Genomic DNA, 26,024 nt, shown 5'->3' with positions numbered 1-26,024 from the left:
TAATGTGCCATATAGGACAAAGAGATGATAAGAGCCAGAGTTCAGCTTTGTTTGGTTAATGATTACTTTTCTAGTAGCATGTTTGAAAAGGGTCAAATGACCTGACAAACAGGCACCATGAAGCCGGAGCAGCATCTCTCCGTTTGTGTCCTGCTGATAATTTCTGTGACATGGAGCGCAAATGGAGGGAACATTTTGGTGTGGTACACTGAAGGCAGCCACTGGATTAACATGAAGCCTGTGCTGGAGACGTTGGTCGACAGGGGACACCAGGTGAAGGTGCTGATCCCAAGCACCTCCATGTTCATGAACTCTAGTGAACCTTCTCGCTTTGGCTATGAACCCTTTAACGTCTCCGTCTCAAAGGAAACCATTGAGGCATTAATGGAAGAGTTCCTTCACTTCTCTATCTACGAGATGGATCATATGAGCTACTTGCAGATTTACATTAGATTCATAGATCTGATGAAGGTCAACATGCAGAATTCTTTGAAAATGTTGGATGGCGTCCTAAAATCAGAAACCATCATGAAGAAGTTGAAGGAGGGAAAATATGACCTTCTCCTGGCTGACCCCGTTTACCCCGGCAGTGACTTACTTGCAGAGATTTTGGGCATCCCCCTGGTCTACTCTCTGCGCTTTTCCATAGCCCACAACTGGGAGAGATATTGTGGTCAGCTCCCTGCTCCTCCCTCCTTTGTCCCTGGAGCTATGAGCAAACTGACCGACAAGATGGACTTCTCAGAGAGAGTGTGGAACTTCCTTTACTACGCTTTGCAGGACACTGTACAGCACCACATTTTTTGGAAAGGACTCGATAAATATTACTCCGAAGTCAAAGGTGAGCTTTGAAACACCACTTATTTTAATGGACCTCATGGAGTCTAATGATGATTCGACCATACAGTATGCAATATTTCACTTCCAATCGTGGTTGTTCCCACTTTGGTAATTATCACAAAGATGATACTAAGCTGTATAAAAATCAATATCAATATCCTCCATTCCGACAGGAACACCCACCAGTGCCTGTGAGACGATGGGTAGAGCAGATATCTGGTTGATGCGATCCTACTGGGATTTTGATTTCCCTCGTCCTTTCCTTCCCAACTTCAAATTTGTTGGTGGAATCCACTGCAGACCGGCTAAACCTTTACCAGAGGTAATTGATGACTAAAGCAATGAAGATAATTGACCATTACAATGCTGAGAAAAGACGGAGCTGGTTGGTTTGCATCAAGAAATGTTTCTCTTTTTGCAGGATATGGAGGAATTTGTGCAGAGTTCTGGTGATGCTGGCATTGTGGTCTTCACTTTGGGATCATTCATCAAGAACATTACTACAGAGAAGGGAAACATGATCGCCTCAGCCCTCGCTCAGATCCCACAAAAGGTCAGGGGACAATCTCCACGGAACTGGAACTGACTTGAATGACCCCTAGATAGACATAGTTTTATTTTTTTGTGAAGCAGTAGCTCAGTCTGTTGGGACTTTACTTGGCAATCAGAACTTTGCCGATTCAATCTCTGCTTCACTACTACCCCAGCGGCCCATGAGGAAGGCATTGAAACCCAAACTGCTCAATGCAGACCCCTTTTCATACATTTATGTGTGTATATAAGTCCTGCTTGTAGTGATGCTCTGTACAGTAAGAAATTAAAACAAATAATTAGTCAGAAGAGCTTTCAAGTCTTACATTTGATTTAATAAAATGCTTGGCTTTATTTAATCTAACAAGTTATCACCTTTGATAAGGAAGGAGTTCAGGAGCAACATGTGATTTGGATTAAATGGGAGTAAAGTTCAGGCTACAGGAAACGTTTTATGGTTGAAAGTGGAGCAGAAATGAGTCCTAAATCCATAAAATGAGTTAGCATTTTAGCACCTTTTGGGTTTGTGTTCTCAAAGTCAAGTGGGTTTTTGGTTAGCTGCCTTAGATAATCTGTCTGGTTCACAGATGCTTAACAGATTAGCAGTTTTAAGGTTTTGCTTCTATGGCCGTGTCTCAATTCAGGGACTGCATCCTTCGGAGGACTACACGGTCCATGAAGAATGCAGCCCACGTAGACCGGGTAGGCTGGACCGAGCGGTCTACGAAATGAGATGGTCCAGCCTACGGAGCACTTCGTATTTACGTCACGTGATACGCGCTGTTCTGTTGCGCTACTCCACAAGCTAACTCAGCTGAAAAGGATCCAGAAACTTTACTTTCACTTTTTTACTTTAACCATTTTTTGGAGATCACCGACGGCGATGAAATAAAGAGGACCATGGCCAGGTAAATAAGATTAAGCTGTTCCTTTAGCCCCCAGTAATGTTACATTAGTAAGTTAACAAGTACATTATGTATAGCTGATGTAATTTAATCATATTATTTCATATTTAAAATAAGTCTTAATTTTTCTGTAGCCTACTAATAAAACAATGTTTTTTTAAATGAACAAAAGCATGTTGTATAGATTGATTTTTAACAATATTACTTTTCTAATCTTAATATCTAGCTGTGGTTTATAACGCTTTATTCTCCCTCTTCCCCTACACCAGGTCAGCAGCACCATGACCCCCTGCTCTGCTGAAATATACAATTAAACATGTTCTATGGCCTATGTTCAGTATTGATATAACTAAACAGAATTTAAGACAGTTTAATGACCTAGAGATATCCTATTATTTCACTGCTTATGTACACATGTTGGAAATAATGGATAAAATCTCAGTAAATGAAATAAACAATGTGTTTAACAATTACTATTTTCATTCAATTTTGTATTTTCATCTAATCACAATGTAGAGGTAAGAATATATCCATCCTCTCTCTGCAGCTTCATGTCTTCTATTATTATAACTTTCATCATTGAGACAGAGGAAATCAATCATGTTATTTAACATCACCAGCAGTAAAACAAATATCAGCAGCAAAAGTGTGTTTATGGAGTTGTTTATTTGTATTATATGTGCAGCAAGTATAGAAGCAGCTGTTTCGGGAATAAGACAGACTCAAGCTATAATCATTAAATATCTATTAAAAGAAAGGACACAAATCTAATTCTGAAACTAAGACACAGAAAAGTGCAAGATAAAATATAGATAAATATAAACAAACACAATTTAGATAAATTAATATAATCTTAATTGTAGATTAAATCTAGACAGTATTGCAAATAAATTAACTGTTAACAGCAATGTAATAAGTATATACAGTATGCAAAATGAGAAGTACTATATGGCACACAGATGAAATATGTTAATTTGAAGTAAAAGTATGTAAGGCTAAAGTGACAGCAGTGTTGAGCTAGTTCTGCACTCATACGTCTGTAGGAGTGCAGAAAGCAGAGGTCTGGGTGGAGGATGTTCCTGAACGCCGTTCTGCTTGCTCCAGCACCACGGGGGTCCAGGTGGATGGCAGCTCTGTCCTGATGATTTGCCGTGCACCTTTCAGATCTATTTCTTCAGAATTGTCCTAATCACAGAGAAAAACAAGAGAAAAAGAAAAATGAATTAATCATATTAAACACAGGGTTGCAAAATTATTATTGCAAAATGTAACTCTAAGCATTACAGACAACAATCCCTAAAGGATTATTTAAAAATGATGTACTGTTTTGGTTTTAAAAAAACTAAAGAGATTAAGTGACAGTCACACTTGCATCCCTTTGACAATACTGCAAAAACAAAAATCAAGCAAAAGGCTGCTGTCCATTTTTGATTGTCTTATTATTATGGGATTAGGATAAATTAAATAAACTTTAACCTAAATAAAAGATGATCAAATCTGGTGGAAATATTTCAAATAGGCTTTTTTTTGCCCTACCTCAAAGCAGCATGAGCTGAATACAAAGGTTGTAATGTTGTCCCCAAGTTTAATAAACAGTAAAACATTGCAACATGTCAGAGAAATAAATAAAGCAAACAGCAGCTACACGTCAGGGTACCATTTTATAAATCCCACCGTACTGTAGGCTATACAGGTCTAAATGTTTATAGATATTGTTAAGGAATAATTCTTCTAGATATCTAACCTTTTACTCTGACATGTGTTATCTCCTTTAAGGAAAGGCCTTGGTGCCATACGGTATGTGTTGTTGTCACCAGTGTGAGACCGGTCAACTTGTCTGGCACGAAGGGTAATTGTTGTGGGAACACTGAGGCACTTCTTTATCGGTGTTTGTGGGCTCTAGGATGTGAAATCCTTGAGGCCATGAGCGTCGGACGCAGGTGATTCAGTGTTTAGTCTACTCCTTCAGAGATGTTGATTTCTCTCTGTGAACCAGTTAAAAGGTCTAGCATAGAGAGAGGTTCTTCAGAATTGACGTGGCAACTCTACCGTGTAGTCAGAACCTCTGACTCTTTGATTTGTGATGTGAATCCTCCGGCCGAATACTCTGAATAAACCCATCAGTGTTTGACATCAAAGCTCCAACTCTCACCGTGTCTCCTTCCTGAGTCGGTGACTCCATGCATTACTACACAGAAGTTTCCTCCACAGATATAATATAAAGTATAACTTATCTATAACAGAGCCAAGATCTCTGTATGACTTTAGTAAACTTCTGAATTGAATAAAAAATAAGTGTAAAACAACAGTGAAGCACGTCCAGCTAGATAGTTAGCGTCACTAACGTCACGTATTTATCCGTATTATTTAACGAAAATGTACGTTTTAATGCCCCTGGGCTTGACGTGTGTTAGTTGAAACCCAATACTCACATTTATTAGTGATTCCTCGGCTTGCTGCTGCTTTTAAATCCACTCTACTGGGGAGACCGGACCGCCATTTAATTTGAAAAAAACTCACTCGCCCCCACCGCGCATTGCATCCTGGGATATGGTAGACCGCGGAGGATACATCAGATGTATCCTTCAAATCCCGGAAAAGAAGGCCGCATTCGTGGGCCGCATTCGGAGGAGATTTGTCTTTTTTTTAAATTGGGACAGCCTTCTTTTGGCGGCAGTGACGTATGTGGTCTACAAATGCAGCCTCCGAAGGATGCGGCCTCTGAATTGAGACACGGGGTGTTTCTCAATGTCGAGGAAGGCTCCTCCAGAGCCACTATTTCAAGGATGCTACGTCATCGAGTCCCGCCGAAGGACTGTTCCAATGTCCAGGATCCTTGGAATTCCACCGAGGCCGGCGTCCTTCGTTGCGGGAAATTTCGAGGTTGCACATGTGTATCCTCCGCGGTCTTAAAATCCCCACAATGCTTTGCACACGGACCAATTTCCAAAATCTTTGGCGGAAATCGCGCTCCATTTAAGGCGGGGCCTCGCATATGACGCACACCTGCACACCTGTTAGCCTGTTCCACCATTCTTTGTTTTCCGAGGCTAGGAAGGATTCTTGCCTCACTTCTGAAGGACCTGACTCGGAAGACATGTCCTACCAAGGAAGCGTCCTCGACATTGAGAAACACCCACGGCCTCCGTGTTTTTAAAACCACTGTTGCTAATTAGTGGGTTAACTACTAACCATGCTTTAGACCAGGGGTGCCCAATACGTCGATCGCAAAGGTAGTGTGGGTAGATCACATGGCATTGAAAAAAAAGTTAGCCTATCATCCATCCTTACTATGGCATTTGCCACTTGATTGACGTACAGGTAAGCCAGTCTGAGTTGTATTGTGCCATACGGGTTCATGCAGTTATGAGGGGGCCTCACCTCCTCATCTGAAGCGCAAATGCGGCGCACTATTATGCGCTTATGCGCTAACACCCCCGCGCGCGCGCGCTCGCGACACAGATTGGGCAGGGGCGGCCCTGTAGGTCGATCATTTGGGCTTGGTCATTTTAAAAGTAGCTCCCAAGCTGAAAAAGTGTGGGCACCCCTGCTTTAGACTAATCTGCTTAAGCTTACAGGTGTTGACGTAAATGCATGCGACTGTGATTTGGTTCGTTTATAGCATTAGCTATATTATTATTATTATAATTTAAGAAGTTTTAAATACGGGGGTTTCAGATGGGTTTTTTTAAATATATGAAAATCACTTTGGATAGATTGCCTCACAATTTTCCAATCGACTAGTACTAACATTTTGAAAACACAACTACTTTTCCCTAAATGTATTATCAAATGTTTTGCCATGTGGAAATGTGTGACATAGAGTTGGGATCTAAAATAGTTGTTACTGTTGGTTTCAGGTGCTGTGGAGATACAGTGGAGAAAAACCAGCAACTTTGGGTTCCAACACCAGAATATACAACTGGATCCCTCAGAATGACCTGCTGGGTAAGTAAAGCTTTAATAAAGCCTTTGTCCATAAACGTCATGACTTTTACTTTAAAATAAAATAGGGTATTAACCACCCTTTTTGGTTTGATTTTACAAAACTCTAAGGAGACATACAGTAAGGGAAGAAAACAGTCATATTTTTTCGGTATGGTTTGTTCTGTGGCTTGTCAATTTAGAGATGAAGGATAATTCTACCCTTAAACATTCATATTATACACAATTATAAACTATCCAGTGATATACCTAATTATGTAAGTAGGTTCACATAATAACGCATGCAGTTGCCAAATTATATACTACTCAATATTCCTATAAATTCTCTTTTTATCTTTGAATTGCACCTTTTTGAAGTAAATATATAAAGATACAAAAACAAATCAACTTACCAAACGAACATGAGATGATAAAATACTTGGCAAAAATAAAATATGTGGCATTAGATGCCATTTAGACTGCAGCTTTGAGATGCCTCTCCCAACTCGCTATTGCTCTGTTCCTCATACTCCTCTTTATCAGTTTCACCAACATCCACAGTTACATTTTGCATTAAGTGTGTGTGTCACATTATACAAGAGTGAAGAGATGTGCTTTAAAGCCAGTCCTGCTGGGAGAAAGTAATGTATGTTTCATGAATTTTGGTTCCCTATCAGGTCACCCCAAGACAAGAGCTTTCATCACCCATGGCGGCACAAATGGGATTTATGAGGCCATCTACCACGGTGTTCCCATGGTGGGCATCCCCTTGTTTGGTGACCAGCCAGAAAACATGGTCCATATGAAGACGAAAGGAGCTGCACTTTCTGTAGACTTGAACTTCATGAAGACCGAGGACTTAAGAGATGCTCTCAGAGATGTCATCAATGAGAAATCGTAAGCTCTTTAATCTTAACTGTTATAGTCTATTAAAAAGGTATTCAAATAAGATTCATTTTTTTTTAATAGCTCACATTATTAATGCAGAAAAAGATTGACAGCATGCCATAAAAGAGGCATGGTTAATGCAGTATGTCAGTTAATTAACACCAGGGTCACAAGGCCCCTCAGACATTTAGGAATTCCTGTTGGATACGTTTTAAATACATGAAACATAAAAAATGTAACCATATCCCCATTTTGTTGAAGCAAAGAAACTTAAAAATAAAAATATAAATTGACTGAGTTAATTGTTTGAGATTGTTGCCCCTTTATGTCCACACTCACAGGTACAAGGAGAAGGCCATGTGGCTGTCCAGTATCTTCCACGACAGACCAATGAGTCCTCGGGATGAGGCGGTGTTCTGGATCGAGTTCACCATGAGAAACAAAGGAGCAAAGCACCTGAGGGTCCAGGCCCATGAACTCACCTGGTACCAGTATCACAGCCTGGATGTCTTGGCCTTCCTCCTCGCCATTGTTCTGTTCGTCATACTCCTCTTCATCAAGACCTGCAGTTACTGCTTCCGGAGGTGCTGTGGCAGAAAGGGAAAAACAAAGAGAAAGGCGGAGTAAACGACTAGATTGAAATATAGCTGGTAAAAAAACAGATGGATACAAATATTTTTAGTCTAAACATGTCATCACTATGCCCTGGATTATAATGTATGGTCTAGCACCAATAATACCCACAATGCTGAAACAACTAATTATGGTTAAAAAAAGCTATAGAGTTATTATTTTGTACAAAATGTATAAGAATATCTGATAATAAACCAAAGTTATGTTGTGTTCATTAAAACCATATCATGTTTGTGTTACTTAAGATTTCTCTGATCAGCACCGTGCCCGAGGTTAAAGATGAGATAAGATGGAACTTTATTTATCCGCGTGGGGCAATCAGGCATTTATAGCAGCAACAGGGTCAGAGTGAAAAACAGGATTCACACAAGGTAATAAATAAATATAAAATAAGATTAAAAATAAATAAATAATAGAAACATTTAAAATAAAGTGATAAAGTGATATAGTGATAAAGTGATACAGTAACTGTTGAACAAAGATATCACAGTAAAACGTTGGTCAATTGAATAGACATATTTACATATTTGGATTGTTAAATATATTTACATAAGTGTGCAGATGTGAGTGCAGGTTAAAGTCTTGTAAAAGCAGTGCAGCAAAATAGGTGCCGGGGCCCCGAGCGCTTGAAATGTCCCGCAATGGTCTTGACACTGAGCGGGGCGGCCCTATGTGCTCACTATAAATAACAACCATAAAGGATTCAATCAAGCCATAGCATTTTTTATTAAAGGATCAGTGGGAGCCAGTTAAATGGGCCTAATGCAGCAGATTAAATATAAGTACAGTTTTGTTAAAATGTACAGGTGCTTTGCTGAAGTTTGTTAGTACAGGTGTTGCTGGATCATCAGCCAGTAGGAGCACAATCTTGATGATCCACATTCTGAAAAGTAAATTGGTTACATTACATAATGTTCTACAATCTCTTATTGATGTGGTTGAAATGTATATACCTAATTGTCTAACATTTCTAAATAAATTATTTCATTAAATAAATGTTTATTTGGTTATCATTATGTTCTTTAAAAAGTCTCAATCCTTGACCTGAAGATGGAGCACACTGTTTTAAAGCCGTCCAAGTTCTAGTGGAACACTGATGTCAGGTGTGACCGGTTTATAAAGCTCAGGGGTCTGGTAGGCCCACATCTTATTGAGGGCATTAACCAACAAAAACTGAAAAAGCCTCATTGCAACAGCACAAGTTAAATGTGCCATGTATTGATACATATTAAAATATCATCAAACGTTTCTAATTAGATCATATTTAGATGTTTTACTTAGGTCCTGTGTAGCATTTCCATCTATTTTATTAAAATAAAAAAAAGAGCAAAATGTGATGAGAAACAAAATCCTCATTAGTAGACATAGAGAGGTGAAGTCCCTCCCTTTCCGGGGGAGCTCCATGGGACCTTATTTCGGAAAAGTTATGCATTGAAGTCAATGGAGAGAGAAAGATTATCTTTCGATCCCGTTTGAATTGTGCCACGAATTACACATATGATGTTTGTCAATTTAAAAGATAATTTTACAAGTCAAAAAAATTAAAATGTGTCGTAAAACTGTGAAGTAACACTTTTTTTTGTGTGAAACCGCTCAATGAACTACATCTCCTGTCTCGCACCACACACTAAGACGGCCGTCACGTTGGCACATTTCACTTCTTTCTTTCAGAATGAGGCGAAAAGTATTAAAAGAGGTGAAAATCATTACAAGTCTGGGCATGTTGAGAGCTGTACATACACACAAGGGGAGTTAGTCGGTTCGTAAGAGCCAGCATGCGGGACCGGGATTCTGGGATTTGTAGTCTTTCTAGTTGCGTATTTTTCATAGTCTTATATTTCAACAGTTTTACGACAAACTGTGACTTTTTTGACATGGAAATTATTTTTTAAGATTGACAAACATTATGTGTAATTCGAGGCACAATTCAAACGGGATCGAAAGATAATCTTTCTCTCTCCATTGACTTCAATACATCATTTTTCCGAAATAAGGTCCCATGGGTCGGAAGTAGAAGGGCGGGACTTCGCCTCTCTATTAGGTTGAGTGAGTCCTCTAGCCCTTTAACTGCCAGTGCCACCATTTGGTAGAGCACATTTTGAAGGCTTCTCATTTCTCTAATTCCCCTCCTCGACTCCCCTCCTCGACTCCTATCCTCGACTCCTATCCTCGTGTCTTAGTCCCGCCCACAGGAGATGCGAGCGGAGGACTGAGGAGGGGAACCGAGGAGAGAGGAGTGGAAGTAGCAGGCGTTTAGAGAAATGAGAAATCCTCTCCACTGAGCGGTCATTTTAAAGAGACGTCCATTAATGATGACAGGAGGCACAGCAGCACTCTGTCTGATGGACAGATGTGTTCATGACCTCTTATATATTTATAATTCATTCACAGTGCGGTATAATGAGACAATAACAGGCTACAGATGCGGACATATACACACACATATTTATATAAATATATACAATTTCAGAATCAAACAAGTATGAGAGCACTCTCATAATAACGTAACAAAATCAGAGACTGCATATATCCCCCCCCCCCCTCTCTGGTCGCTACAATGGGGAATTGAAATTACGGGCCAAAAGTTTTATTTACAAGTATTAAAAGTAAGCATAGGACACCAAACCAACTGAGACCTGTCTGTCCGCCGCATCTACGCACTGTACAACACCCACCTACAGCTCCTAAAGCATATAATATATCAGGATACAGCTGTTGTGTATTTTATTATGTGAAGCACTAAATGGTTTTAGAAAAATATCGACTCTTTGTTTGTAGATATATACTAAACTAAAGCATACAAATAAAGAGAGTAATGTAGGCCTGTTATACTGAGTGATATATATTATACACACTGCTCTGCTTTCTGCACGGACCTCACAGCTGTTCTCACTGTAAACATCACGTCGCGAAGAAAGCAGTTAATAAAATAATATCCAGGGGATGCATGCAGAGCTGTCATTGGCTGAGATAAGTCCGGCCGTGCGTCACGACTCTTTGAAACATCACTGTTGCCGGAAATACATCCGCGGAGGAGCCGTGGAGGAACCATCAGTGTATCCTCGGTTATAGCTCCTCCAGAGAGTCTCCCCGATGCTCGGTGTGCATTTAGAGAAATTAGATGTCCTTCAACATGGCGCGCTGAAATCCATTTCCGGGTCACTACCGGAGGAGTCGAGGAGTCGAGGAGGGGAAATTAGAGAATTGAGAAACCTTCTTTGTGTCTTGATATCTTGTTGAAAAAAAAATAAAAAAGTTTAACTCCATCTGATTCAGCCAGCTCTACCATTTTGGCTGACATGTTATGCACAAAACAACCTCTAGATTTGTCACTGTGGTTCGAACAGAATGCCCTTCAGCTAGCTTCCACTGAGAAAGTTGGCATGCTAAAAATCACTGCTGACGAAAACACTCTTTTTGGTCAACTTCTGTAAAGTAACCATATCCTTTTTGACATATTTTAGTGTCAGAGCACTAACTGAACATAATTAGATAACTTGATGCACAAAAAAAGTTTTAACAAGGGTGTAATTATTTTTTGGAAAATATGCTCAACCAAACGGTCAAATTGGCTTTTTATGGTAAACTAGCAATATGACTTTCAGAGATGTTTTCCAATAAAATATGGTAAATAAATAGCGAGATTCATGGTAATATTACTAAATCTAGTACTGCCTTATGCAAGTTAGCAAGTTAGGCCAACACAGGATATAGACATTTGCTGTTAGGCCAGTGGTTTCCTGTTAGGCCAATTCAGCATATACAGTAAGATGAGCAAGTCTTTTTTTATTATGAAAAACACTTTACATTACTTCTTTACATTTTTTTACAATTATAATTTATTATCTTTTATGAATATATCTGGTTGTATATATTGCTCATTTTCCATAAAAGAAACAAATGTATTTGAGTTTGTGTTTTATTTGAGTTTGATGCATACAAATACTGTACTGTATATGATGATTGTTGAAAATGCACTTTTACCATAAAAAGCCAGCTCGACCAGTTGGTAGAGGCTCATAAAAACAAAACTGTGTGGTCAGTCAAAGAAATACAAATTGTTTGTGGTTATTTGTGTCCCATTTGATAAAAAAAATGCAAACAAATAATTTTTCCATAGCTTTTTTCTTCGTCTGGCCATTAAAGTGCTTGGCATAGGTCTGTTATCCATAGTGCCGAGCAGCAGACAAATGGAGCCAGAGTTCAGCTCTGTCTGTTAATGATTGTTTTTCTAGGAGCGAGTTTAAAACAAGAATCAGGCCACAGCGTCTTGACAAACCGGCACCATGAAGCCGGAGCAGCATGTCTCCGTTTGTGTCCTGCTGCTACTTTCTGTGACATGGAGCGCAAATGGAGGGAACATTTTGGTGTGGTTCACTGAAGGCAGCCACTGGATTAACATGAAGCCTGTGCTGGAGACGTTGGTCGACAGGGGACACCAGGTGAAGGTGCTGATCCCAAGCACCTCCATGTTCATGAACTCTAATGAACCTTCACGCTTTGGCTATGAACCCTTTAACGTCTCCGTCTCAATAGAGACCATGGAAGAGTTTTTTGAAGAATATCTTCGCTTCTCAATGTATGAGATGGACCATTTGAGCTACGTTCAGCTTTACATAAAATACATGGATCTAATGAGGGTCGACCTGCAGTATACTTTGAAGTTCGTGGACGGCGTGCTGAAATCAGAAACCATTATGAAAAAGTTGAAGGACGGAAAATATGACCTTCTCTTGGTTGATCCCATTTACCCCGGTGGTGACTTATTAGCAGAGATTTTGGGCATCCCCCTGGTCTACTCTCTGCGCTTTTCCCTAGCCCACAACTGGGAGAGATATTGTGGTCAGCTCCCTGCTCCTCCCTCCTTTGTCCCTGGAGCTATGAGCAAACTGACCGACAAGATGGACTTCTCAGAGAGAGTGTGGAACTTCCTCTTCTACGCTTTGCAAGACATTGTGATAGGTAACGTTTTTTGGAAAGAACTCGATAAATACTACTCCGAAGTCAAAGGTGAGTATCTCAGAAACAAAAACCTCTGCGTAACACCACATTTTAAAGTCAAGTCTATTTGCTTGATATAACACCAAATCTCTACAGAAGTTAAGACATGACACGTTTTATACAGATCAGGTCTGGACTGTTCACCTTACTTTAGTTAGAACCAATATTCCCCAATGAGCAAGAAAAAATGCCATGTTTAGCTTTTGCATCTTATTTATTGGGGATACTTTTCAATGGGCAGCTGTATCCATAACATTTCCATTGTGACAGGAACACCCACCAGTGCCTGTGAGACGATGGGTAGAGCAGATATCTGGTTGATGCGATCCTACTGGGATTTTGATTTCCCTCGTCCTTTCCTTCCCAACTTCAAATTTGTTGGTGGAATCCACTGCAGACCGGCTAAACCTTTACCAGAGGTAATTGATGACTAAAGCAATGAAGATAATTGACCATTACAATGCTGAGAAAAGACGGAGCTGGTTGGTTTGCATCAATAAATGTTTCTCTTTTTGCAGGATATGGAGGAATTTGTGCAGAGTTCTGGTGATGCTGGCATTGTGGTCTTCACTTTGGGATCATTCATCAAGAACATTACTACAGAGAAGGGAAACATGGTCGCCTCAGCCCTCGCTCAGATCCCACAAAAGGTAAGAGGACAATCTCCACGGTACTGGAGCTGACTTGAATGAACCCTAGCACAATGTTGAACTTTTATCACAACAATGTATATTCTAAAAGTTATTCTTGTAATATGCTCAACAAAATGTTTAAGATTTTATTTTGGAACAATACATTTGGTAAATTTAATAGTTTTTAACTGATCCTTACCTCCAAAAAAAATGTTGAACTTACTATTGGAAACTGCATTAATAGGTGATGATCAAATACAAAAATGCAAAAGTATTCCTACAGGGACAGTCAGTGTTAGTCTAATATACATTCCTAGAATATAAATGTTAATCTGCAATTTCCAAGTATATCATGATTGAAATAGCAACATTAATCTGGATAAGTGAGCACTGCTTAGTTTCATAAAGGCAACAATATAATCATGCAATTATCAACAATTTATTTTCCAGGTTAGTAATCTAAAGTGTTTCTCTCTTTCTCTTAACCAGACACACTGTACACATTTGTACTAATTTGCATCAAAACTCTACAAATGAAGTATTCCGAGACATATACAAGAGAATGTAAAATAATTTATAAGAAAACAACCAAGGCACTATATTTTGAGATATTTTAGAAAATAAATTATTGTACAAAATCTGATTGTAAAGAGCATTTAAAAAAGTTAATCATCCAGGACTACCTATTTTCCCCAAAAATACTACTGAGCTTTGGATAATAATAAAAAAAAAATTATATATATATATGAAAAGTTATTATTTTAGTATACATTATTAGATTGACTAATATGCCATATAATAGGACATTGAATTAGCACAGGGTTTAAGTGTTTTTACTATGGTTTTAAGGTGCTGTGGAGATACAGTGGAGAAAAACCAGCAACTCTGGGTGCCAACACCAGAATATACAACTGGATCCCTCAGAATGACCTGCTGGGTAAGTAACATTTTTATAAAAACCTTCGTAATCAGTGATCCATATGACTTTTCCTTTACTATTAGAACAGGGTATTTGCCACATTGTGTTGCTTTTTTGTTATTTAGTTTGAAAGTAAACAATCATAAAAGGGACATACAGTAGAGAGACACATGCATAGAAACACGAGTGCTCTTTGCACATCAATTTAAAGACGAGGGATAGCACATTATCATGAGCTCGATTTCAAATCCATCTGACAGCTTATTCTAATGATTTGTGTCATCCTTCTGACTTTTCTCTAACACCACAATGAGTTTGACATTTATGGCACTTTTTGTCACAGTACTGTTTTCTGCAGTTTAACAAAAAAAGATATGCGTTTTATATCTCTTGCACCTCATCAGACTCACTAATGTCAATTGTTGATACCAAGATACACAAGATTCATCAGCAACTGACTCATAACACCTCCTGCAGTGTATCTCTTCCTGTTCTCTCGTTCACTTTCCCGTTTCATACTTCCCTCTGTTGTTGTAAATCGGACCTCATACGGAAATCCAAGCCATCTACCTGTCAGTTAGACCCTCTTCCTACTCCCCTGGTAAAAGCCTGTCTACCCTCTCTGTCCTCCCTAATAACTGTCATCATACACTCCTCCCTCACCTCTGGTCTTGTTCCCTCACCTTTCAAATCAGCCGCCATCATGCCCATACTTAAGAAACCTGGTGCAGACCCCAACAATTTCTATAACTTCCGTCAAATCTCTAACCTACCATTTCTTTCAAAAATCCTGGAAAAAGCAGTTGCGTCCCAGATCCATGCCCACTTGTCTGACAATAACCTCTACGAACAATTCCAATCTGGTTTCCGCCCCCATCTCAGCACAGAAACAGCACTGGTGAAAATCACTAACAACTTCCTCATGGCTGCTGACTCAGGACTGTTAACCATTCTCATCCTCTTCGATCTGAGTGTGGCTTTTGACACCATTTCTCACAGCATCTTTCTAGACAGACCTGCCTCCATTGTAATCACTGACACACCCCTGCACTGGTTTAAATCGCATCTCTCTGGCCGCACTCAGTTAATCCAACTCAAAACGTTCAAATCACAGCCACTTCCAGTAAATACCGGTGTTCCCCAGGGCTCTGTCCTGGGGCCTCTTCTTTTCATCATCCATCTACTTGCTCTTGGCCATATCTTCCGTAAATTAAACATTTACTTTCATTGCTACGCAGATGACACCCAGCTCTATTTGTCCTCCAAACCAACCTCCATCCTCCCTCCCACCTCTCTCTCTGATTGCTTACAGGAAATCAAATCCTGGTTCTCCAACAACTCCCTCAAACTTAACAGTGATAAAATCGAGGTTCTCCTCATTGGCACCAGATCCAGCCTAACCAAACCTGACAGTTTCTCCATTTCCATCAACTCCCCAGTCACACCCGCCTCTCAGGTTAAGAGTCTGGGTGTCATCTTCGACAGCACACTTTCCTTCAAAACTCACATCAGTAATGTCATTTGGTCTGCTTATTTCCATATACGTAACATCAACCGCCTCTGCCGGTCCCTTACACCTGACAGCACCGCCATTCTTGTTCACGCCCTGGTCACTTCACGCGCATCGACTACTGCAACTCTCTTCTCTTTGGTCTCCCTCTCAAGTCCATCCACAAACTTCAACTGGTCCAAAACTCTGCCACCCACATCATCACTAGAACCCCCTCCATTAACCACATCACTCCTGTTCTTCAGCAATTTAACTGGCTGCCTGTCAAATACCATATAGAATAGATTATAACATTCTGCTACTCACCTTTAAGGCTATCCACAACCTCACTCCTCCATACCTTTCCGACCTCCTGCACATCAACAAACCCACTCGCAATCTCAGATCTTCTGCGTTCATCCACCTCACTGCACCACCTTTCCGCTTAACCACCATGGGGTCCAGAGCCTTCAGCCGCTTTGCACCCCGCCTCTGGAACTCCCTCCCACCTGACATCCGGAATACTGACTCTCTCTCCATTTTCAAATCACGTCTCAAAACATATATTTTCACACTGGCATATCCACCCTGATCACATCACACGTCCTCCGTTTTTCAGTTTTTATTGTTTGATTATATTGTCTTGTTTTTGTTTTGTTTTTGTTTTGTGTATGGCGTCCTTGAGAGCTTTGAAAGGCGCCTTTATAAATAAAATGGATTATTATTATTAGAGCCAGCTTCACTTACAAGCCCAATGTTCATATGTGCGTAGTAGTCAACATAGAGAAGTAAAAATATGTGCATAAACACCAATTCTTTATTCATGATTTTTTGGTACCCTATCAGGTCACCCCAAGACCAGAGCTTTCATCACCCATGGTGGCACAAATGGGATTTATGAGGCCATCTACCACGGTGTTCCCATGGTGGGCCTCCCTCAGTTTGCTGACCAGCCAGACAACATGGTCCATATGAAAGCTAAAGGAGCTGCCATAATCGCGGACTTAAACTTCATGAAGACTGAGGAACTTAGAGATGCATTCAATACTGTAATCAATGATAAATTGTAAGTTACTTTTCTTATCTGCACTTGGTCTATTTCAGTGAGTTATTAGAGCTATCACAATGTCCCCACAAAGAATTGGCCTCTTAACCTGGTGGACGGTTTACTGTGTCCCTGTGACCATGGGAGCAGTGTAAGAAATAGTTCCTGCTAGGGTCTTTCAAGGGATAATGTTACCAAGGGAGCGGCCAGACTGAGCAAATTAGAGACTCCTGACTTAAAATACATATAACTAAAATCATTATCCCTTTTATCCTTATACTTGGTATGCCATAGAAATTAAGAATGAAGATTTAACCTATGTATGACCACACACTCACAGGTACAAGGAGAAGGCCATGTGGCTGTCCAGTATCTTCCACGACAGACCAATGAGTCCTCGGGATGAGGCGGTGTTCTGGATCGAGTTCACCATGAGAAACAAAGGAGCAAAGCACCTGAGGGTCCAGGCCCATGAACTCACCTGGTACCAGTATCACAGCCTGGATGTCTTGGCCTTCCTCCTCGCCATTGTTCTGTTCGTCATACTCCTCTTCATCAAGACCTGCAGTTACTGCTTCCGGAGATGCTGTGGCAGAAAGGGAAAAACAAAGAGAAAGGCGGAGTAAACGACTAAATTGAAATGTAGCTGGTAAAAAAGGAAATGGTCATGGCATAAACATGGGTTCACTAGTATATTTGTATGTTCCACAATGGATTTATTTGTGGGTTAAGACGAATAATTAAGACATCAGAAATTAAAGCAATACATTGAAAAGAGTAAAGCAATTAAAATTAGTTTTAAGCATAGTAATGAAACTGTGCCATGTGCCATGTGTTGATCTATACATTTCAATGAATTCAAGTCAGCATAGTCTGTAAAAAAAATCAATACAATCTTAGCCTTCACATAGACAAATACCATGTATTTAAATCACTAGTAATTACTTTAATTGCATACAGGAGTGCTCTTATTTGTAATACCACACCTGAGGCTAATTAGATATCAAATGGCGAATGCCCATTGGCTATTGCGAGCTTCTTTAAAATAAAATAAATATCACACAAACTGATTTCATTATGTGCCTTTACTTGGAAAATATTGATGACTCCCCATCCTACAGGATATCACAATTATGTATACAGGCACGGATACATGGGCTGCAAATCAAAATGTAACATACAGAAAATACTGTAACCAACATAAATCAAGTGATAAAACAAACAAAAACAGCCCTCCAATATTTTTAGAACAAAATAGATGTGACATGACAGCATGCGTTTTATTATTCATGTATGAAAAGTGTGGCGATTATCATGGTTTATGTCCATCATTTTTTGAATTTTCCATCTTCTTTGACCCTCCATAACATAAGCTCCATGCAGGCAGCAGCATCATCTGCAGTGTCATGGCCACAAACTGGGAGAAACATGAACACAACGTATTTTAATACACAAACATATTACCAACACACGCATTAGCCATTTAAAAACATGAAACTGTTGCAATTACACACATTTTGATATTCTTTACGCTCAAATGTTCTATTCCCCATCATCATTTGCCGATCTTTATTTATATTACCTTTTTTTCCCATATTTAAAAAAAGGTCAAATTTAAAATCGAGTAGACATAAAACAGTGATTTGTGTGGTGGCTGTGGTTATCCATGATGACCCACCACTCTCTTGGATGATTCTCCTGAGGTAATCAGCGGTGAGTTTGTTGAGGGTCAGCTTGTGAGGGGGGCCCAGACGATGTGGGAAGACCACTGATGTGTCTACCACCGTCCCATGGAGCAACTACAGCAAAAAGGAAAATATCTGAGGCTTTTATTACTGGGTCTAGCCTCTTTGTTCCACTGGTGGTGATTCAAAGTCAAACCAGTTGTATAATAGTTGAAACATAGTATACCTGATGAAAAATTAACAGACTTTCAGACCTTTGACCTAAGAGTAATATAATGTTGAATGCTAACAATAAGTTATTGAATATACAGTATAAACCTGTACCAACTTGTGGCCACACTTCCTCTGGTTTGTCTGGTGCAGCTGGTCAGACATGATTAATGAGACTTTCCCTTAACAGGTAACAGTATATTCAAAGTTTGAATATTTCTCATAAGGTAACACTTTATAAAAAGAAAAAACACCCTCTACATTCAGGTTATCAATAATCCAAACACTAATTTGCCATTAAAAATGCACTATTGGCCTTTGAAGATCATGCTTTGAAAATGTGGCATGGCAGTGAAATGAATATATCACAGCATGAAATAAGCAAAGGGATACTATGAAGTGACATTAAAAAGGGCTCTTTGAAGGGAAATTGCTTGGAGCATAGCATGTAATCTTAATGAATATTACTGGCTTTGCTTAGTTTCAGCTTTGTTTTAAAAATCATGGACTTCACTGGTTAGTCAGGATTACAAATACGACATGTTGTGGAAGATTACATGCCAAAGAAGACCAATAATGTTGGAACAAAGTTATAGAAGTCACCTTCAAGGCATAGTGGTCTGTTTCCAGGCCGTGTCCAATAAGAATGGTGTCTGTGCTGATGAAGCTCAATAAGGTCTCCTGCACCTCTCTGAGGGAGGTGTGGTTCCCTTTAAGATCTTCTTCACTGATGCCTGAAAACCTTTACAAGTAAAGTGTCACACAGGCTTCTAATAGAGGTTGCCAATTAAATATAAAACACAATACAGTTTTACTATTATTTTCCAATTACAATACATTGAACAGTAGTTGAACCTTATTGTTTCAATGATGATTAGACATTGCCTCTTTTTAAAATGTATAATGATAATGTCCAGTCTCCATGGTAAGACCATTTGCTTTAACTGCATATGTATACGTTTGCTCATTTAAGAACCAGTTGGGTTGGTTCTTGCCAGTTTCCATATTAGTTTTACAACAGATTTTAAATTGGTTAACCAGAATGTGTTTGAGCATATAGAAAAAAAGGGAAGAAAACAAAGCCAAGTATCTTTTAACATTACCTGGTGTTATAGTCAATGACTTCATAATCAGGTCTGACGAAGGCATCATAGACAACTTGCAGATTACAGTTGACTACAGTCACTCTGGACAGCTCCAGGCCATGAATGGTATAACACTGAGGAGAAAAATGAACACAACATACATTGTTTTTCCCAATACTGACTCAACGCCAGCTACACATTCAAACAGCAAAACAAGAAACATGTTCATTTACATTTTTTGTAAGAATTTCTGTGGTCATATTGCTATTGTAAAAAGTCCACAAATGTCTTTGGTAATCAAATGGAGATTTAAAAAAAGCCGATTACCATTTCACAATCCAAGGAGTAGACCCCAGGACAGCTCGTATCTGAGGGACATCTGGGTACGGTCGACACAAACCCATCCATGCTGATAAAGTCATGGACATGCAGCTGGTGAAGACAAAATAAAAATGTCAGACATTTACCTGCCAATTCATTTTGGGATGTTTTAGGGGGTATCAAGTTATGGAATAATCTCCCAATCCACCTTTTCTTACCTTAAACACCTGACATCCAGGTGCTCCCATGACTCCCTCACAACAGCTGTAGCGTGTCTCAACTCCACCTGGCACTAGAGACATCAAAGTGTGTACAATCATCTGTTGGTGTAACCTGTAAAGTAAACATTTACAATGTTTTTCAGAGAATTAAACTACAGTAAACTCACCTTTCTTTGTAACTCCTTTCCCATAGTGGTAGTTACACTCCTCCTTACGAATGTGCTTGCCTGTTTGGCTCACAGAGTACGTAGCACCACATCGGCAGCAGATCCTCTTGAGGGCTTTAACAAACACAACCGAAAAAGCACATCAGTAGAGTAAAGTGTGCAGAGAAAATAACCCCTCATACCGCACAGGTATCTTGTGCCCTCTAGTGATACAATATGAGAATAGCATCAAGTTGTGCTTTGATTTCACTTACGGTCTGCGTGGCCTTTCTTGTTGTCAGCAAAAAGAACAGCACAGCCAGGTTTCTCTGGGTGCTGGACAGGAAAGTTGCTCTCAACCAGCTTTTCCTCAGACAAAACATATTCCTTCAAGCTCTCATACAATGCCGTATCATCTGCATGAAAAATAAATTCTCTGAGAACCTGTCGAAATATTTGAAAAATGCAATTAAATAATAAAAAACATTCTTACCGTTTCCTTTAAACTTCAGATTAAGGGGAATATTGCCTTTGGATTTTTGGCTGTTAACTTCATTTTCATCTGCACCAGAAAAAAAGGGTTTAAATATAACTAAAATATAGCTTTGACATTTTATGACGGTTTCACGGTTATAAATGGGTTCGCAAAAATGCTCACCTTTATCAGCAACGGCAACTTGGTTCTTCAGCTTCTTCAGTGCATTTACAGCAACACTCATATATTTGAGTTTGTTCATACTGCGATTATACACAGCCTTCTCTTCAGCAAGTGCCTATAACCCACAAAAGGGATAGAAATTAAAATGTAAACTGTAAGTGAATTTGACATATGGTGGCACAAGCTCACCTTTTCAAAGGCATCATTAACATTGGCTGTTGTCTTGAGGAACTCCTCTGTGAACAAGTTGACATAACGTTGTCGGGTGTCATGGGGAACTTTGACCGTCTCGCACTGCTGCTTCATCTTACGTTTAGTAGGCACCAGCTTAAAAGGATAAATTCATTATAGTATATTTAAAAGATGAAACATGGCCAACTGACAAGACAAGTTTAGTTCAATTCTTCAGTTCAGACCCAACAAATGCTGCTTTGCATACATCACCTTAAGGCCAGCATGGACAGCAGTTTGAGAGGTAGTGGAAGCGGCTGGACTTGAAAGTGTTGCTGCAAAGGCAGAGGTCAGTGAAGGTTTACGTGCCGGCGCGGGGATGAGCACAGGTGCTGTTGTGCGGTATCTTTGCATGGGGGTTACTGCAGGTAGATGGTACATTTGTCTTACAGCGCCATAGCTTGTAGGCAAATGACTGATTGGGGTTAGCACTGAAGTAACTTGGCTGGAAGTGACAGGCAGAGGAAAGGTGCCTTCTGGGAGGATCAAGTGCAAGTTGTTGCCCACTCCGATTACAGCCGTTCCCAAAGATATGTAGTTCATGTAAGCTGTGGAATAACACAAAAAGAAAAAACACATGCAGATGTTATGCACTGGGCAAAGCTGCTTTAACAGGATAACAATCTCAAGATTTTGCATAAAAAAAAAACAGAAATTAAATACTGCCTGATCTTCATACAGTAGTGAAATAGCATGTCTCAAGATTTGTTACTGGTAAAATGTCTATTGCAAGGTTTTCATTAAAAATCAGTCACTGTTGCTGCTATAAACGCCTGAATTTCACTACGGGGATAAATGTAGTTCCATCTTATCTAAACCCAATGTAGGTGAAATCAGTAAAAGCAAATGAATGAATGCTTGTTTCCATCAGCTAACATTATGTGATCATTAGGAATTGCATCATTAAGATGAGCAGTAGGTGGAGCCAATTCTCTAGTCTGAAAACGATTGCCGAAGGGCACAACAAGACATCCTTTAAAGTGGACTAATGGGACTTCTAACAGTGAGAAACAATGAAGAAACCTGGAAAAACAGGTGGATGGAAAAGCATATATATTCTAACATGCCCACTGACAATAAAAGCACAAGAGTAATAACATTTAAAAAAGGCTTCAACTTTAGAAATTAAGTGAATAGTTTTCCCTACATTTTATTTAACTTTTTTTATATGGAAAACAACTGATGTTGACATTTAAATGGTAATCTTTCAACAGCAAAAAGAAAAAGACGTAATCAAACCCGTCCTCCACAGCTGATAATACTTACTATTCTGCACAGGAGCAGGCTGCAGGTTTTCAAGTGTTTGAATTGAATGCAAAGGTGCAACCTGGGTCTCTAGCCTCCTCTGAGAGTTGGAGTGAACCAGAGGCTGAACACCTTTAACTGAAGCCGTCAGCATGGAGGCTCTCTGCTGTACCTGCTGGATCTCAGAGGTGATGGAGGGCTGGGACGCAAATCCTGACACCGCAGGCCCACGCAGGGGAACGAGCACCTGGGGTTGAGGTCTGCTCTTACTCGCTGGCTGCTGAACAAATCAGGTGAATCAAAAAATGCTAAACATATGTTTTTTATGTCAAAAGGGGTAATGGCCATTCAAAAATATTTAGATTTGTGTACATGTGCGGATATCTTGATTTGTTTGATCAGTAATAGGGAATTTACATAAATGATATCTTAATTTTCATATGGTAAACGTTTATAATTTCCAGAATACTTGTTTGAGATAGAAATGAGCCTACGACAAAAATAATATATTATAATATAAAATGTTTGCTGAATCTTATACTATTTTGTTTGAGTTCATCTTTTTAGCTTTTGTTAAAGTATTCCCCTCCAGTTCAGGAGTGCCTCCCCCAACATCAGCCCTGGCATGCGCAAGTACCTCTATACGTTTGGCTTCATGAGCCAGCCTCTTCTTTCCTGGCAATGCTTGTGGTTTGACATCTAACTTAGTCTTCTCTTCTTCCATAGCGCCAACCTAAAAATGACAGGGTGACGGAAAATAGTTTGATACTCTGGGAGACATTTCTTTATCTTGGTTCTGGAGTGACCACAGCATACATACAGATACATCGGGCTGCTCCTCATTTCCATTATTCTCGTTGGCCTCCATGAAGATCCTGTAGCATTCCTCCATTGGGTCACTGTCCGACAGCTCCATATCCGAATAGTTCAGTTCATCGTCATCATCAGAGCTAATGAGTACTACCCCCACAGTCTTTTCTTTCACCAAAAGCTGTTCATTGGATGCCGATTCAGCTCCAGTGATCATATTTGATGCTGATGACTCATGCCAAGCTTGACCGTTGCCATTGTCTGAAGTGGGCTCTGCTGGCTCCAGGTAGTTTTCAGGTGCAGCAGCTTGACCCTGCATCTGTCCTGGCTGATAACTAACCCTGTTCTGAGCAGGCTGCTCTGCCTGGGCTTGCTTAGTATGTTGTGTACACAGAGAGCCTGAATTAGCATCTGGAGCGTTATAAAAAAGTGAATTATTTGGTAGAAAATTATGCGACTGCAGTAGATTCATTTTCTCAGCAAAATTGGGGAACTCACACTGAGGAAACGCGTTTTCTTCCTTTTCAAACAGCAGATTGTTCCAGTCGTTAACTTGCTGGTCTAAGTTGGCAGGACTTGCAGGTCCAGTAATTTTCTCAAATACTTCTTCTGCAGCCTGAAAGTGAGTCATTTCCTGAGTTTCACATCGCAGGTCTTCTGAAAAGTCAGTTAAGTCAATCACACTCCCATCAACTGGTATATTTTCACATTCTTTGTTCTCATAAACATTAATACGACTTTTCGTGTTTTCAGCTACGCAGTTACTAGAAAGTCTATTTCCTTTTATCTTTGATGCGGGTTGAGATGTTACTTTGCACGCCTCAGTGTTTAGAAGTAAAATATGTGTTTTTTTAACCTCTAATTTGTCTGCTTCTTCCTTGAGGTATTTGCCAGCAACAGAATCACCAGATTGTTGAGCTCTCACTCTTTTTTTGTCAGGCGAGGGAGGAATATCGATAATCAGGACGCTGTCTTCATTAGAGTCATCAAGGGGCTCTGGAGAAGGCGAGCAGGAAGGCTCAGGCTGACATAAAACTGGTTTATTTTGGTCACAAGGAACAGCATTTCTTGACCTTTTCAAACCTTGTCCATTTTTCCCTTTTTGCTCTTTACCTGCTGAGCTGTAGGACCGTATGCCAGCAGAAAAGTTGGACAGAGGGTCATACTCCAAATCAGTCCTTGGTTTTGAATTGTCAACTACGTACTTCCGTTCTCGGGAGTACGTTTTTGTAAAGGTTGTGTATGAAGATCGCCCACAGGTACCTTTACCTTTAAGTTTACCTGCAGTCTCAGGCGTGGAAAGAGTAGCAGTGTTTTTGCCGTCTGCCTGTATGGTCTGGTAGCGTGAGAGTCGCTTTTGCTCCTGCTCTACCTCATGCCTTACAGTTTCAATCTCCTTGTTGATCCTCTCCAGCTCTTGGAGGCAGTCATCTTTGGTCTCATCATTCACTGCATAGCCATTTTGAACTCCTGTACAAAAGGGAAATGAAATAGGACTTAGCATTAGCAAAGCTCTTTCAGAGTTAAAGATACGTGTGAAAATTGATAACATTTACAAATAAAAATACAGGGAACAAGAGTGGCCACTGCTCTTAAAGTGTTCAAGTACATTTCTAACCCTTATTTTAGGAACGTAATTAACATTACACAATTAAGTTGAGTCATCTTTAAAAGTTACTAGTTCAAACCTTTAAAAGAACATCATTATTCAACCCACTTTACAGTTCATTTACTTTGCAATTGTAAAAACGCAACAGGCAAAGACAACGGGCTAATGCACACCTGCACATGTTGCTAGGATAACATTAGCTTAAACCACTGACCTGCAAAATCAACTATCGATGATTTATAGTTGGCAGACTTGGCACCAAACTTATCCCGCAGTTCCGTGGCATGTTTGTACAAACAGTGAGGTCGCTCACAAAGCCCACGTTTTGAGAATGGACAGTTTATATCAGCAAAAAGACCAGACGAGGGAAACATCAGCAAACACAACACTTCTTCTCGATACGCAACAAACAGTCTGTGACTAATGAGCCGTCAACACAACAGGTGCAGGCTCCTACTGAAACTGAGTGACACCAGCCTCCGTAATATAGGCACCGGTCAGGGCGCGAAAATCCCCTAAAATGTATATTTCCAGATGCGAAATAAAATGTGTTCTGTCCATAGACTGTATATAAAGGTTCTGTCCCTGAATATGTATACTTTTGTGGAGTAAAATGTCATAAATATTTGGCCGGGCCGGCTGTATTCTATGTATAATCCTCATACAGGGTCACGTGTGCTCGATACTGCACTGTTAGGGTACAGTTGTATTATTATTCCTGTTAATATTATTTTTATTAGAGTACAATTAATTGAGTAGGCCTACTCGAATAAATATAATAAATGTCAAGCAATAAGCGTTATGATGTGTTGGGCTGTTTTGTAGTTCCTTGTTTCGCCGCAAACCCGCCAATGGCGCTACTGAACAGAACTGATCTGGGACTAACATGAAAAAGTATTTTCATTGTTTTGGTGCACTTTCCAGGTCGCAACCATACAGTCTATGGTCGCTGTCACCAACCACAACCACCTATTTAATCCACAAGACGCACACCAT

The 26,024-nt window shown here is 39.8% G+C and overlaps 3 protein-coding genes across 10 annotated transcripts; 2 read left to right on the top strand and 1 right to left on the bottom strand.

Annotated features, from left to right (window-relative positions):
- Positions 1-78: 78 nt before the first annotated feature.
- LOC117472438 (UDP-glucuronosyltransferase 2A2-like) lies at positions 79-8,057 on the top strand. Its single transcript, XM_034117612.1, is given in 6 exon segments — positions 79-841; positions 1,014-1,162; positions 1,262-1,393; positions 6,137-6,224; positions 6,878-7,097; positions 7,430-8,057. Coding segments are annotated over 6 exon segments (1,638 nt in total). The 3' UTR covers positions 7,716-8,057.
- Positions 2,926-26,019, bottom strand: zgc:152968 (uncharacterized protein LOC564848 homolog). Of its 8 annotated transcripts, none has more exons than XM_034117604.1 (17): positions 25,243-26,019; positions 23,918-24,889; positions 23,430-23,830; positions 23,247-23,342; positions 22,631-22,889; positions 21,578-21,912; positions 21,323-21,460; positions 21,134-21,248; positions 20,969-21,037; positions 20,751-20,891; positions 20,497-20,610; positions 20,327-20,400; positions 20,115-20,219; positions 19,806-19,921; positions 19,306-19,444; positions 18,486-18,606; positions 17,822-18,224 (listed from the first exon to the last, which is right to left on the bottom strand). In XM_034117604.1, the coding sequence occupies exons 1-17, from the start codon at positions 25,400-25,402 to the stop codon at positions 18,136-18,138; spliced, it is 3,444 nt and encodes a 1,147-aa protein (XP_033973495.1). In that variant the 5' UTR covers positions 25,403-26,019; the 3' UTR covers positions 17,822-18,135. The 8 variants fall into 8 exon arrangements, 6 of the variants coding, with proteins under 6 accessions (XP_033973495.1, XP_033973498.1, XP_033973493.1 ...); XM_034117607.1 differs by having other exon boundaries at positions 23,430-24,076; positions 24,689-24,889; positions 25,243-26,015; XR_004554930.1 differs by lacking the exons at positions 17,822-18,224; positions 18,486-18,606; positions 19,306-19,444 and adding exons at positions 2,926-3,461; positions 7,571-7,675; positions 17,289-17,393 and having other exon boundaries at positions 23,430-24,889; positions 25,243-25,402.
- LOC117472437 (UDP-glucuronosyltransferase 2A2-like) lies at positions 11,977-17,439 on the top strand. The gene is made up of 6 exons (XM_034117611.1): positions 11,977-12,731; positions 12,993-13,141; positions 13,241-13,372; positions 14,204-14,291; positions 16,609-16,828; positions 17,148-17,439. Exons 1-6 carry the CDS (start codon positions 12,008-12,010, stop codon positions 17,431-17,433), a joined length of 1,599 nt encoding a protein of 532 aa, XP_033973502.1. The 5' UTR covers positions 11,977-12,007; the 3' UTR covers positions 17,434-17,439.
- Positions 26,020-26,024: the final 5 nt, after the last annotated feature.

This window comes from Trematomus bernacchii, unplaced genomic scaffold, assembly GCF_902827165.1.
Source record: "Trematomus bernacchii unplaced genomic scaffold, fTreBer1.1, whole genome shotgun sequence".
In the NCBI taxonomy this organism is placed as follows: Eukaryota; Metazoa; Chordata; class Actinopteri; order Perciformes; family Nototheniidae; genus Trematomus; species Trematomus bernacchii.
This window is presented reverse-complemented; position numbering and strand designations above follow the sequence as displayed.

What these genes read in the sequence shown, in the direction of transcription:
- LOC117472437 (XM_034117611.1), top strand. Translation starts at nt 12,008, where the DNA reads ATGAAGCCGGAGCAGCATGTCTCCGTTTGTGTCCTGCTGCTACTTTCT. An exon ending in ATACTACTCCGAAGTCAAAG is followed by an intron (nt 12,732 to 12,992) that starts GTGAGTATCTCA and finishes CCATTGTGACAG; the next exon opens with GAACACCCACCAGTGCCTGT. An exon ending in ACTGTAATCAATGATAAATT is followed by an intron (nt 16,829 to 17,147) that starts GTAAGTTACTTT and finishes ACACACTCACAG; the next exon opens with GTACAAGGAGAAGGCCATGT.
- zgc:152968 (XM_034117602.1), bottom strand. Translation starts at nt 25,402, where the DNA reads ATGTTTCCCTCGTCTGGTCTTTTTGCTGATATAAACTGTCCATTCTCA. An exon ending in ATCGATAGTTGATTTTGCAG is followed by an intron (nt 24,890 to 25,242) that starts GTCAGTGGTTTA and finishes CCTTTTGTACAG; the next exon opens with GAGTTCAAAATGGCTATGCA. An exon ending in GTCATTGACTATAACACCAG is followed by an intron (nt 19,445 to 19,805) that starts GTAATGTTAAAA and finishes TTACTTGTAAAG; the next exon opens with GTTTTCAGGCATCAGTGAAG.